The 14,590-nt window shown below is 53.6% G+C and overlaps 1 protein-coding gene across 6 annotated transcripts in view; it reads right to left on the bottom strand.

The window, feature by feature from the left end:
- CUX1 (cut like homeobox 1) overlaps positions 1–9,868 on the bottom strand; it is a 382,812-nt gene extending 372,944 nt beyond the window's left edge. For 2 of the 6 annotated variants that reach the window (XM_051991859.1, XM_051991860.1), the window contains exon 1: positions 9,667–9,868. In XM_051991859.1, the coding sequence (XP_051847819.1) occupies positions 9,667–9,729 (63 nt within the window). In that variant the 5' untranslated portion in view covers positions 9,730–9,868. The remainder of the gene's footprint in view (positions 1–9,666) is intronic. The other 4 variants (XM_051991862.1, XM_051991863.1, XM_051991864.1 and 1 more) reach the window with 3 other exon arrangements.
- Positions 9,869–14,590: the final 4,722 nt, after the last annotated feature.

Genomic DNA, 14,590 nt, shown 5'->3' with positions numbered 1-14,590 from the left:
CCATCCTTCCAGGGAACCCCGAGGGTCTGTGGGCGCTGCGCTCCCTCATCTGTCCCCTGGCCCCAAGGTCCCTTCCCCTCCAGAGCTGGGCCCCCGCGCCTCCCTCAATCCCTCTGGGCCCCCAGTTCTCATGGGCAAAAGGAAGGCCTTGGACGAGATCCTTTTGGGAAGTCTCTCATGTTTTCGAGGAATCAGGCCCTGCGCCAGGTGCCAGACAAACTCCTGCCCTCAAGGGGCTCCCACAGGCCGGTAACTCTGGGTGTCCGAGACACACGGCCTGAGGGGACCGGGGTCAGAGGCCAGAGGGCCCGGGCTGCTCCATCCCGTGACCCGCTCCTTGGAAATGCCTTTTCCCCTCCTCCCACATGGAGAGACTCCATAAGCAACTGAGCCCCAACAACGTCCAGCTTCACACTAAAAAAAAAGAGCCCCCCATTTTCTGAGTCTTTCGAGGCTTCCAATTACCACCATACTGGGAAATCACTTTGCTAGCATGATCTTCAAAATGTTTTTACGGGCTATGGAAGAACACACACAACTTTCCTAGAAAACTGAGGAGAAAGTTTGGAAAAATATTGAGACTCAGGAGTGGGGAAGAGCCAAGTTCAAATCCGGCCTCAGATGCTTACTTCTGGGCAAGTCACTTCTCCCATCTGCCTCAGTTTCCTCAGCTGTAAAATGGGAGACAAAAATAGCACCTCCTTCCTGCAAGGATTCCATGGAATAGCACAGGCAGAGCTACTGTGGCTCATCTCCGAGGCCATTTGGTCCGAGCCATAACTGAGGGAGAGGCTAATCTCCCAGCTCTCACTTGGGGACCAGGGGAAGCCCTGATTCCAAAGCGGCCCCTCTGGCACTTAGAGAGCAGGTTCCTCCTTCAGTCAAACCCAAATCTGGCCCGGCAGCGTCTGCCTTCAGGGCCCAAGCCACCAAAGGCTGCCCCTCCTCCCCTGGGACAGCTGCCGGAGAGCGGAGACTGGTTCCGGTGCGTTTTGGTTCGCATCCCCAAGAGCTGGCACACAGTAGGTGCTTAATAAGTACTTGTGGATGGATGGAGTTTTCACCTTTCCTCAGGTGGAATGGGGTCAGGACCATTCAACATCCAGATGGCTCTGATTCACAATTCCAACCAGGAGCTCCAGGCAAATGAGTGAGAAGGGTCGGGTTCCTCCCAGGTTCTGACCCTCCCTCTCTCAGCAGGACCCAATTCCAGGAGCTTCTACCAACAAAACAAACCCGGCAGGAGGCATGGTCCTCCCTCCCTCTTCTCCATAGTTTTCTCTTTCTCTCTTCTCTTCACTCTCACTTTCCTCTTCATTGTACAATCAATCTCCCTCTCCCCCTTTTTCTCTCTCTCTTTCCCCCCCTTCTCCTTTCCTTCCTTCCTTCTCTGTCTCTCTCTCCTCCCCCATCCTCTCTCCCTCCCTCTCTCCTCCCTGTGTTTCTCTCCTCCCTCTCTGTCTCCCCACCTCCGCCTCCCTCCTCCCTTTCTCTCCTCTGTCTCCCTCCCTTTCTTCCTTCCTAAAATGAATTACAAAATTACTTCTCAATTACAACATTCAGGGGCAGCCACGTGGTGCAGTGGGCAGAGCACCAGCCCTGAAGTCAAGAGGACCTGAGTTCAAATCTGCTCTCAGACACTTAGCACTTCCTGACTGTGTGATGTGACTCTGGGCAAGTCACTTAACCCCAACTGTCTCAGCCAAAATAATAATAATAATAATAATTGCAACATTCTAGTTCAAATAATTTGGTAGCAATCACACAAATAAGTTAATTTCTTAAGTAACATTTGTTTAAGAATACCTCAAAACTTTACATAAACATTAAAAAAAAAAAAAAAGTTAACGCCAGCTATTTAGTGAACAAATGCTAGAGGACCTGGGTTCAAACTGTCCGGATCAGAGGAACCAGATTAAAATGGAATTGGGAAATGTTTAACAAAATAAACAAACTACATCACCGACTGCGTTGGTCCGCCCCGTTTTGCTTTGATTTTGACCTTTCTGCCTTAAACCTCTTCCCTGGGCCTCAGTTTCCTCATTTGTACCGTGCCGGGCCCCAGGGCCTCCAAAGTCCTTCTAACTGTAGTAGGATCTCCTGGTACCTCCCTATCCTTTTACATCACTTTAAGGTATGAAGAGTCCTTTCCCTGTCACAGTCCTGCTGTGAAGGTTGCACAATTATTTAGCAACGATGTATTTTACAGATAAGGAAACTGAGGTTCTGGGAGGTTTAGTCACGTACCCACTAAGTGTGGGACCTGATGGGCTCTGGCCCTGGGCACAAAGCCCTCGCCTCCCCAGCTTCCCAAGGATGAGGAGCGCCCGGCATTTCAATTAATCCAGAAATACTGATGGGGCATCTGCCGAGTACAGGACCCGGCCCGCAGGCTTCCCCTCACGCTGCATCATCAGCCGCTCTGCTGAGGCTCCAAACCTCGGCACCCCCTCCCCACAGTCTGTTCCACTGAGGCCCAGTTTGGCCAAATTTAGTACCAGAGGGAAAAAAATCTCTGACAATTGTGAAGGGGGAGCGACAGATGATCAATCATGTTTGGAAAGAGCCGTGGCCGGGAGGCCTGCTACGCAGGGGGCGCCCCGAGTCTACACAGTCCTGTCAGAGAATGAAAAAAAGAAAGAAAACTGAGTTTTTCCCAGCTAGATCTAATAAGGAAATCTGGATTAAAGAAAACTGACTCAGTTCTGGTTAATCCGTCCTCACCCGGAAAGTCACCCTCTAGCTAAAAAGTTAATCACTTCTCTGTCAGGGGGAATAAGATATTTGGGGGGAAAAACCTTTGGTAGCAATAAAAATATTTTTTAAAAGATAAAAAAACAAATTTTGTTAAGATCACCAATTTTTTTTGAATGGTACGCAAAACACCCAACTCCTTATGGGTCTTTTTCTAAAAAAAAAAAAAAAAAGAAAAGAGTGTTGGGGGGGCGGGGAGAGGAGAAGAGCAACAACAAATGATCACACATAAGGATACTAGTGAAGGCCCAAAATTAAGGCTGCAAAAATGAAAATGTCCTATTTTAAAGGCTGGGCCACGGAATCTGTCCTAGAAAAAATGAAGGAAGAAAATTTCTCTCCTGTCGTGATTTTTAACTATGGGGTGGAAACTCCCTTCGCTCCCTCGGCCCGCGGGAGACCAGAGGCAGAGCAGCTCCGAGGGCCCGGGCCACCCTGAGGAGGAGCCCCCGGCGGAGCAGAACTAGGCAGGGGATCGGAATCCCGATCTTCCTGTCCCTAAATCCAGGATTCCATCTATTACGTGGTTCTGTCTCTCTCACTACACATGTGTGTACATAAACACTCAGAATGCGAGTCTCTCTCTCCGTGGGTATATGTGCGTTTGCGTACACACACACACATACAGACACACACGTGAGTTCGGAGATTGCAGACTCAATGGCAGAGTGAGGGCTCTGCGTGTTAGGGCTTGTTACACTGAGCAGTATATATTGCACAGATTTGCATCCCATGCGAGGACATCTTGCTTCTGTGTATGACAGATTACCTGTGTACAGCCTGTGCATTTGGAGCGTTGGGTATTTGCGTCACACACGTGTCACACTCGGGTCCGGATTTGTACACGTACCGAGCACACTCTGCTGTACGGGTCCGTCCCGAACGATGCGCGTGTACTCACACACACATACAGACGCGTATACGGACCGAGAGACGGCGCGACCGGGGAGGGGGAGCTGCCTCAGGGAGGCTCACTTTCCAAACAGGATCCCCGGGGTTGGGCGACTTTAAGCAAGTTACCCCTGGGCTGCAGGCCGGGGCCCTGACTCTCGGGCTCTAAGCTCCGGTTGTATTTCTTGTGTTAAACGTTTCCCAATCACACTCGGAGTCTGGCCCAGCTCCATGGCAGAGGGCGCTTTCCGGGGAGATCTCCCTGCCGAGGAAGTCTTCGGCCTGGCCCCCACAGGTGGGACACGTGAGTCAGCCTGGGGGGCTCGGGGCCTCCCCGCCGTGGCCGTTGTTCCGTGGGGTCCGCGTGGCTGTGACCCGCTCGCCGCCACAGGCCGGAGGCTCCTCCACTAAGGGAGGCCGGCACTCCAGGCTCCCCACAGAAAGTTCTTCCCCGGCCCCCCTGCCTCCCCCCCCAGGCCAAGGGGCTCCCGGCCCCCCAACAGGAGCTAGTTCTACTCTAACCAAGGCTCGGGACAAGCCCTGGCAGGGCCCGGCCCATAACCCAGCCACTTGCGCCCGCACAATCCCAAAGGTGGCTCCAGAGATGGAGCCGGGCTCCCAGCACGCAGGCCCAGGGCCCACCTCCGGCTCCTCGGCTTCCCACCCTCGCTCCTTGGGACGCTCCCGACTTAGCCGGGCTTCGGCGACGGTCAGAGCCCTGCAAGGGAGGGAGGGAGGGAGGAAGAGAAGGGAAGAGAGGAAATCCTTCGCATCCCTCAGCATCCCAGAGCCCCTGAGAGAATTACCTGCCTGCTCAAGTCAATGAATATTTGGGAACTCAAAAGTGAAACTATGAAGTCACTATGAATTCACCACTTCCATGTCTGCTATAAAGTTACACAACACACGAGCTGCTCGCCTAATTATGCCGTGAATGCACCTTTTTTGGACGCCTCGATAGACGCTCCAGATGAGCAGAATTCACTTGGGGACAAGAGAACAAACCCCAGCATCCTTCCTCTTTCCCCCCCCAGCTTCGGCGTTCCCCAAATTTCCCAGAGGCGGAATTGACGGAGAAATTTTTCCCCAAAAAGCCTTAATGAAAGACTATCGCTCCGCTCTCAAAATAGCTCCAGCCAAATGAATAGCCATAAGTAAAAAGTGGCCTTATGTTTGGCTATAATAAGATTCAAATAAAGGGCTCCAAGAATTCCACCTGTTTCCAATTAGATACTAGAACCGCCTGAGTGTTTAAACTATGTTCACTTGCTACTTACATGAGACAATTCTTCCGGGTTTTTCTGTACATTTTAAATATGTTAAAATAAGATTAAGGAACTGGCTTAAACAATCAGGGGTAGGAAATTTTCAGTTAAAGCCAAAATTCTATCCGGGAGCTACCGCGGACACATGGCGAGACAGACAAGATTCAAAGGTGGGGAGAGATGGGTTTTGGTCCTTGGGGAAAGCAGATTTTTTAGAAGGAAAGAACAGTGAGGATAAATTTATCATTGAAATACTAGAAAATAGATGACAGAGATAGAGACAGAGAGAGACAGAGAGAAACAAGAGAGAGACAAAGAGACAGAGAGACAAAGAGATAGAGAGAGAGAGAGACAGAGAGACAGAGAAACAGAGAGACAGAGACAGATTCTAAAATAGTCTTTTACCAGCCTTTATTAAGATAACTTTGAAATCAATTGCTACTTATCAGGTAAGTAGCAACATCTGTGTTAATACTGATTTACCAGCTTCATTTAAAGTCCATCAGATAAACTGAGCCTGTCTCTTACTAATACTCTGAATTTGCATAGGCCAGATTCTCACTCCGATAAGCACTTATTAGGCGCCTACTACATGCCCAGATATGCTAGAGATACAAAGACAAATCCAGCCCTGAATGGGGACTTAAGCTGTTTCCAAAGATCTCTAATCTAATGAAAATTCTTTTTTTTTTTTAAATCCACAAGGGCTTTTCCCTACCGAATCTGTCCTTCCCTTGCCTTCCTGGCTGCTGTTTCTTGTACTTTCTAAATGCGATCTGAAATGAATATAGATTTTTTTTTTTTTTGAAACTTCAATTCTTGTATTTCCACTAAGCTTCTGAATGTCAGGACAGCCTCAGGAATAGTTTTGATTGTTAACTGCTACAGGCAGACCCGGAAGGGGATCACAAGAGCACACACACACACACACACACACACACATTATTTCTGCATATCTCCTCCCACATAAACACAGCAGTGGCTTTGGTTTAATTTCGCAGGAACGGGGCAGCAGACTTGTTTTTTTTTTGTTGTTTTTTTTTTTTTTGAAAAGGAGCCATTTAAAATCCTAAGGACATTTACTCGAGGAGAGTTATTTTAATGGGAGCTAGCTCGGTAGATCATGAAAGGATACACAGCCTCAGGGGACGAACAGGCTGGCAGTTTATCCAAACCTTTCCCTTCCCATCTTTCTCATTTACTTCACTATTAGCATCAGTCACAAAAGACTAGGTCTATGGAGTCGTATTCTCAGCAGACCTATCAGAAACTGTTGCATTACTAAATTCATTAACCAGAAGCTAAAAAAACCCAAGGCCATACAAATACCCTCCCCCCCCTCAAAATAGATTCAATAACTAGCTAAGACTTTCTATAGATCCCAAAGATTAAACACGGCCAGAGGAGAAGGGGGAGATCAAACACATAAAAATAGAAGAAAAGAGCTGCTAGATGAGCCCAGCAGTTCCTCAACTCGAGTTCCTTCTTTGTTTCAAAAAAAAAAAAAAAAAAGGTTCTGAGTGGGACACTTTAAAGGAGACATTAATAACTGTAATATTTACTGCTTTAGTGGACAATCTACTCGGTGGTACTTGTCCATGGTGGGGGAGAGGGGGGAGGGGAAGAGAAGGGGGAGGGAAGCAAAAACATTAGAAACACAAAACTCTTATTGGCCAAATGAATTTTGTTTTAGGAGAGAAAAATTCTCAGGCTGAGCCTTGCAGACAATCAGGCGAATATGTAACTACTGTTACTAACAGCACTTTGCGATTTAGCCAAACTCTCTCCTCCCAGAAACCCTCGGAGATAGCTGAAAGGTAGGCTGGGATTCCTTTTGGGATTTTCTCCTGGAAGTGAAACATGGAAGGAGAGGACGGTGCCCTTTTGCTTAGCCAAGAAACGCCTGCAGGGAAACCTGGAGCCCCAGAGAAGACACCCATTCCCAGCTAGCCCTCAAAACCATAGGTTTAATTAACATTAAATCTCCCCCTTCCTAGGAAACCCACTTTAGGGCCCCGGTTAGCCCGGGTCCAAGGTGGCCCAGGGGGAGAACCAGAGCAGCGCCCTCGGCTCAGAGAACGGAACCACCTCCACAGAAAGCAGTGACCTCTTCCCATCCGACCTATTTCACCAGAGAGACTCACTTACCTGAGGCTCCGGTCCCTGCCCTCCGGCAAGACCAGAATCTCCAACCCCATTTACCAAATCAACTTCATTAGAATATCATTTTCACCGCAGGGTAAAAGTGCCGTCCTCCCAGGGAAATCCGTTTGAAACTACAGCCTCCTCAGCTACACTATTATTCAGGGCATTAAAGAGGAAAACAAAATAGGCGTCAAGTGAAGAGGGCTTTCAGAAACCCCAGGTCAGAGTAAATGAGGGGGTCACACAAACACTGCCTTCTTCTACCCAATTAAAAGCTTTAGAACACACAAGACAAGCCCAATAACTGTGTTGGGTTTTTTTTTTTTTTAAGGTTTTTAAGATCCCATCACCTAGGAGAAGCCAATGAACCATAATCACAAAATAATCTCAAGCAGCAAGTTCAAAACCCAGATGTGGATTAGTTTGGGGTCTGAATATTGCACCCCCCCATATATCTCAGGGCTCATAAACTGTTTTCCGGGGGGCCTCCTCATCTTCTCCCCAAAGTCGACGTCACTGATTGCCAACCAGAGCAGATGGGGGGGGGGGAGGGTGTAAAAATAGATCCACAGAGTTCAGAAATCTAATAATTAATAAAGTCTCTCTAAATAAAGTTCCCAGGCAGCTGGGCCAGGATGCTCAAAAAAGCCATTTCCTACAAATCGAGTCTGGCCGGGATGACCTGGGGGGGAGGGGGAAGGGGGGCTCTCCCACCCTGACTGTCTGACTGATTCAGTTTTATAATCGATGAGGAAGGAGTTTCCTCGGCAGCCACTTCCACAGAAGCTACAGAAATGAAATGGTCTCGTTCTCCAAGAGTTCTTTTTTGTTGCAAGCGGAGAGACCGATTTAGCCCAAGTGCCACCCGGCTGTTCCTCCACACCAGCCCCGCGCCCCCGACTCCCCGGCTCAGAAGCAGCGCCGTCGCCCCCTCGGCTCCCCAGTCCGCGGGGAGCCGCGAGGGGTTTCACCCGGGCCATGCGCTTGTTTAATCAATCCCCGGCAAACGCCGGGGCAGAAACGAGCCGCTCAAAATTAAAGTTGTCAGACTCCATTTAAATATATATTTAATCTAATCCACTTTATTTTATACAACTCTGCATCTGGATCTCATTTGCCTTATTCCTGGAGGTATTCTGGGTCACTATTAAGAATTCTTTCAAGTTGGGGGAAGTTCAACCTTAATCCAGCCCTTCCAATCACACCCGGGCTGGAAGGGGAGCGGCGGCCCGGCCCCGAGCACCTGAACGACCCCCGGCCGGACACCCCGGGGGTCCCCGGGGGCGGCCCCCCCACCTCCGACGCACGGGACCTTTCGCCCGGAGCCCCCTCACCTCGGACTTGGCTCCGGCCGTGCTCAAGTTCGGGGTGGCCGAAGCCCGCCGGCCGCTCCCGGGGCTCCCAGCCGGGCTCAAGTGGGGGAGGAGGCAAGGGGGGGAAACCTCGGGGGAGGGGGCAGCGCCGCCGAGACCCGGGTCCCGGCCTTTTGGCCAAATGGGGCACTTAAGCACTTAAAGGGGAAGGACACCCTTTCCCCAGCTCGGCTCTGGCCGCACCCCCCCCCCCCGCGCCCCAACCGAACCCTGCACAAAGTAAGGGTTCAGGGAGTCTGGGTCCCCGGGCCTCGGGGCCAGCCGGGGCTGCCCCAGCCTCCTCGGCCGACACATCCGCTGGGGAGGGACAAGTACGGGAAGGCCACTGGAGTCCCCAAACCCGGGGTCGCCGACAGTCAAGCCAATCACTCGGGGGTCGCCCCCTCCCCGCAGGGCCGGAGCTCCCCCCCCCTCCGCCAAAGTTGCCCGAGTCCCGGCCCGGCGCCCCCGCAAGTTTCCCCCGGGTCGGGGCCGTAGCCTCGGAGCTCGCGGGGCCCGGGGGCCCGGGCCGCGGTGACAGGCGGCGGTCATGGCCACGGCCACGGCCACGGCCACGGCGGCCCCCGGAGCGGGCTCCCGGCGCGCCCGGGCGGCCCCACAGCGCCCCCCGCCCGGCCCCGCGGCCGCCGCCGGCCCCGCACCAACTCCCCGCAAACTTTGCCGGCGCGGACGCGCGGGGCGGGCGGGGGCGCGGGGGGCGCGGGGGCTCCGGGCCCGGGCGGGGGGCGCTCGGCTCCGGGCTCCGGGCTCCGCGCTCCGCGCCCCGGGCACCGCGCTCCCGCCCGGCCGGCCGCCCCGCCGCCCCGGCCGCCCCTCCCGCCCGCGCCCCGCGCCCCCCGCTCGCGCCCCCGGTCCGCCGCCCCAGTGCCCGCGCCCCCCGCGCCCCCCGCGGGGCCGGCTCCCGGCGGCCGGGGACCCCGGGGCAGCGGCGGCGGCGGCGGCGGCGGCGGCTCCGGCGCCATCTTGGGCTGATCGATGAATTGAACAAAGAGGATCAATTTCCGAAGGCGCCGCGGGGCCGCCCCCGGCCCGGCCCCGGCCCGGCCCGCCCGGCCCCGCCGCCCCGGCCCGGCCCGGCCCCGGCCCCGCCGCCCGCCCGCCGCCCGCCGCTCCGGCAGCGGCCCCGACGAGGCTCCGGCGGCGGGCCGGGGCCGGGCGGGCGGCGGGCCGGGGCCGGGCCGGGGCCGGGCGGGCGGCGGCGGCGGCGGCGGCGGCGGCGGCGCGGGGGGAAGCCTGACCTGCAGCTGCGGTAAATCAAAGCGCTTCCAATATTGAAACATCGATCCCACATTGGCCGCCATCTTGAGACATATTGAGACGGAGTGAGCGGCTGATCGAGAGGGGGCTGGAGTTCAGGAGCCGCCAGGAGGCAGCGGCGGGCGGCTTCAAAACCCGGCCTGGAGCGAGCGGGCGGCGGCGGGCGACGGAGCGGGCCCACGCCGGCCCACGCACCCGGCGCCCGGCCGGCCCACGCCCCGACCGGCCCACGGACGCTCGTCAGCGCCGAGCCGCCGCTGCCGCCGCAGCCGCCGCCGCACACCCGGCCGGCCCCCCGCAGCGCGGCCCGGGCCCGGGGTCAGGCTCAGGCTCGGGGTCAAGGTCAGGGTCACGATCGGCCTCGCCTCCGCCTCGCTCGGTGCTGGGCGCTGAAAGCGGGGCCAGAGGGGAGGGCAGAGCCGGGGAGCGGAGGGGAGGGGAGGGGCGGGGCGGGGTGGCCGGCCCCCTGTATCCTTCTGTCTGTCCGTTCGCCAGCCCTCCCGCTCGTCCTGCCGCCGCCGCCGCTGCCGCTCCCGCCTCGTGGGCCCCTCCGCCCCAAGCTGAGGCTGGCCTCATGTTCCCCCCCCCCTCAGCCCCCCAGCCCAGCCCCGCCGAGAGCTCGCGCGCTCCCCCCTCAAGCCGGGGGCCCGGCGCGCACACACCCCCTCACACACCCACGCCCTCGGCAGACACCGAGCCTGGGCACACACCCCCCACTCGGGGTACCTGGGGTGGCCGCCCATGGCGGGGGGCGGGGGGCGCCCCCGGAGTAGCAGCCGCGCGGCCCGCCAAGGGCACCCACAACTGCAAAACACAAGTTTTCAAACATCCTCTGCCATTCCCGAGAGGAAAGGAGGTCTGTGCGCCAGGCTGGGCACGGGGGCGCCCTCCGGCCCACTTTTCGTCCCCCTCCCTCCAGCCGGGCGCCCCAACGACAGCGGGGCCTGGCCTGTGGGACGAACAAACCAGCGGGCTCGCCGGACACATGGACAGCCAGCTTCCGCGGGGCTGGCGAGGAAACGATCGCTTAAATGGTGGCTCCCCTCCACCCCTGGTTTATTGTTTGCGAGGCCAGAGTGGGTTGCCACGATCGATTTCCTTTCGAGAAAGCAACAACAGTCAATGTAGCCACTTGGATGACGTGCGACGGGCACGCCAGGCTCCGGCGCAGCCCCGGGAAGTGTGGCTCGCCCGGCTGGGAGACTTGGGGAAACCAGCCCCCCCCAATCTCTTCGCCTTTAGATGCCCAGAGAAAGACTTAGGAAACTTCGGGATCCTCAAGCCCCTTGATTTTAGTTCAAAAACTTTCTTTCCCCTCTAGCTAAAAAAAACCCCAGACTTTCCCAGGATCCCGTGTGGATGCGTTTATTTCAAACAGCCTGACTCCAAGTCGACAGAAATGCTAATACTTAGCATTTAAAAAATGAAAGCAGCCTTTCTCTTTTCCATGCAAAAATGGCCCTTTTTTAGGAAGTTCAGCCTTAATTGTTTATGCACATGTGTAGCTCGGGGGTTAACCGAGCGTGCTAACCAACGCAGACACGGCCGGCTCCGACATTTCGCTGGGTGTCATCCCCCAATTGCTCGATTTGGAAAAGTCCAGCTACGATCACTGTCAGTGGGAACTCCCCGAGAAAGGGGCTCCTGGGGGAAATGTTCCCTTTAGGGGGCTCCTAATCGCCCGGGTTAAGTTCGCGTTTGTTTGAAAAGGGCGTACGGGGGAACGGGAAAGTCCCCGTATCTAAGGGATCTGGGCCACGTAGCCCGAAAGGACCACGGCGAAGGTGGAGAGGGTGCGAGGTCCTCGCGGCCCCTCGAATCCGAGGCTGGCGGCCGGGGCCGACGCCGAGGAAGCCGGACTGGCCGCGGGCTGTCGGGGCCGTAGGTGGCGGCCGGCGGCGCCTCCTCCGCGGCCCCGAAAGCCTCGAGCCAGACTCCGACTAGCGCCGGGCCCGGGATTCATGACCTTGAGATACAGAAACAGCCATATTTTGTCTGGGTTGCCGGGGAAGCTACCCTTCCAGTTTAATGAGTAGATGGAATGAGACTCAGAGGAAGGTCCCCGCCAGAGCGAGCGGGCTTGAGATGTTCCATCCAGTAGAGGGCAGCGGCTCCCCAAGACAAGCAAACACAAAACCCGCTTGCCCACTGCCAGGACCACCGGTGGCTTGGCGGCAGGTAGGCGGCCCGGAGCCTCGCGGCCGGCCCCTGTCTCCGTGCCTGTGCACCGGCCGTCCGAGGCCCGGAGAGTCCCCCTGCGCCCCTTAGCCTCAGGGATTTGGGCCTGACCTCTCCATCCCCCCCCCCCCCACACACACACACACTTGCACCAGTCCTGGCCATCTCTCTTGTATATTTCTAGCTAGGCCGGGGCTGTCATCCTGCAAACTGTGCCCCTTGAGGTCGGGTCCTGCCCCCCCAACCCCCAGCCCCCAGCACTTGTGAATAAATGCCTTGTCTGATCCCTCCTCCGCCATGTGCTACTTGGGGGGTTCTTAGCCAAAGCGGCCTCCGGAACAAATGCGAACCCCTCTGTCAGTCTTTTCAAGTCCTCTGGAACTTACCTTTCCGGGCTCCTTAGGCATCCTTGCTCCTCCTTGGAGACCCCACGGGCCAGCCAAACATACTCCTGGAAAGCCCCCTCTCTTCCTCCCAGCCTCCTAGAACTGTTTCCCTGAAGTCTTCCTACTTGTTCTTGGAAATGACCTCGTTCTGTTCTTCTCTGTGTCTTGTCTGCATTTGTGAGTGACCATCTTACCTCCCTTAAGGAGATGTCAACTCCCTGGGGACCAGGACTACTTACAAAATACTTGATTGATTGAAGCTACACGTATACATATGGGGGGGGGGAGGGTAGTTCCTGTCGAACGTAAGATCCCTGAAGGCAAGAACTGGGTTTTTTCCTTTGCGCCTCTCAGACTTAGCCCAGGATGCTCTTGGATCAGGGAAGTGATTATTTCCGGTTTTAGGTGGCTAAGTGGAAGTCGCTGTTTTTTGTTTTGTTCTAATCTCCTTTTTGTTTTGTTTTCTTTTTTAACCTCTTTTAGGTAGAACCCGAAGAAAGGATCAGGGAGTTCTAAATGGTTTGGATTTAGGGCAGATGTTCTCCATCGAATTATCAAGTCAATCCCCTGGGCTCGAACCGAACACAAAAGTGAAATCTATCTGACCCCGTGTAATACTCCAGAATTACATCTGGTTGGAATTCAGGGTCTTCAATCTGGAGAGAGATTTTAGAAAGGAACGTGATGAGTATTAAAGGGCCACATTCTACTCCGGGTGCTATTTATATGATTCCCATGTTCTCCGGGATTAGTGGTGGTGGAGAAACATAAGCAATGACTTTGAACGCCTAACCACCGCGTCTAGCGGCTCTGTTTGGACAACTTTTAAATGCTGGTTTTGTTTTTGGTGATTTTTTTTTCCTACTTAGAGGTCTATTGGGTTGGGCATGAATTATGGCTATCCATAATATAAAAAAAAAAAAAGAAAGAAAGAAAAAAGTGCAGAGGGAGCTACCCTGGACCAGAAGAGTTAAAAGAGGAATCAGAAATCCAAACATCTCTTAGTCAAGATCTTAGAAAAGTGAGAGAAGAACTCGGCTTAAAGTAAATAAAACTTTTTTTTTAAGTTTCAGCAGCTTTAGGGGGAGGGAGTACCAAACAGTAAATGAAAAAGAATTTTCCCATTTGCAGATTCCCTTCTAGCTCTCATTAATGTGTGTTTCTTTTCATTTGCTTGCAATAAATGTGAGGGTCCAGATGTTAAGTTCTACCTTTTTGTGCTTATTCTATTCCATGGATGGACACAGGGCATATATTTGTCTTTTGGGGGGTGGGTGATTGGTATAAGGAAACTTGGCACACCAGGGTAGGCCTCGGGTGCTCTCCAGAGTTTTTCCTGAGGCTCAGGGATTGGATAATTTAGACAAAGCCACACAGACATGGTCACACTCGAACCCAGGACTTTGTATGTCTCTTGGTCACCTAAGAAGACTATTTCTTGGAATCCCACCCGCACTATTTGTTGACTCTGTGGCTCTGGTCAAGTCATTTTCTTCCAGGAGCCTTTTGCTCAAATGTTAAATGAGGACCCATACTACTCCCTGGCGCCTCAGCAAATCAGAGGAGATCAGGGAAACAAAATGCCATTTTGCAAAATACAAACATCTCTTCGGTGCCCACTGCGTGCCAGGGACTATGGTGAATGTTTTACAAAGAGCTCACCTGAGCTACCAACGATGGCAACTTTTTCTGTCTTGTTCTTGAGAAAAAAAAAATGTTTCTAATAAGTGTTCGATGGCATGGTGTTCAGAGTACCAGATTTGCAGTCAAGAAAACCAGATATTTAGCTGTCAAAAAACTGCCATTAGCCTCAGTTTCCTCATCTGTGAAATGGGAATAATAGAACTTAGCAGAGTTGTTGTAAAGGGTAAATGAAATAACATATGTAACATTAGCTATTTTTATTAGGCTCTAAATTTTTAGATATTTTCTTTTTATATATGACGGATATGTTGCAAAATGGTGAGATCCTCCTCCTTGGAGATATTCAAGAAGAGATTAGATAACCACTTGTTGGATGTATCCTAATGAGCATTTTCTTTGTCCTTGAATTGGACTAAATGGCCCCTGCCTTCCTATCTGGCTCTGAAAATCTGTGATCCCGAGGTCGCCTAGACTGACAAAGCTACATCACAGGGAGACTCCATGCGTCCATGTGGAACGTAGTGGGCAAACAAAACTCCCAGCAGTATAAAACGTTGAGGAAATGAACATTTTTAAGGACTTAATGTCCATTAGGATCCACAGGGAGATATTTTACATTTATATACATATAGTGTATATTTGTATTGCACATATACATATGTATGTACATATACACACGTGTGTATATATTTGTGTC

This window comes from Antechinus flavipes, chromosome 4 (assembly GCF_016432865.1).
Source record: "Antechinus flavipes isolate AdamAnt ecotype Samford, QLD, Australia chromosome 4, AdamAnt_v2, whole genome shotgun sequence".
In the NCBI taxonomy this organism is placed as follows: domain Eukaryota; kingdom Metazoa; phylum Chordata; class Mammalia; order Dasyuromorphia; family Dasyuridae; genus Antechinus; species Antechinus flavipes.
The sequence above is the reverse complement of the archived record's forward strand: the minus strand, read 5'-3'. Positions and strand labels throughout refer to the sequence as shown.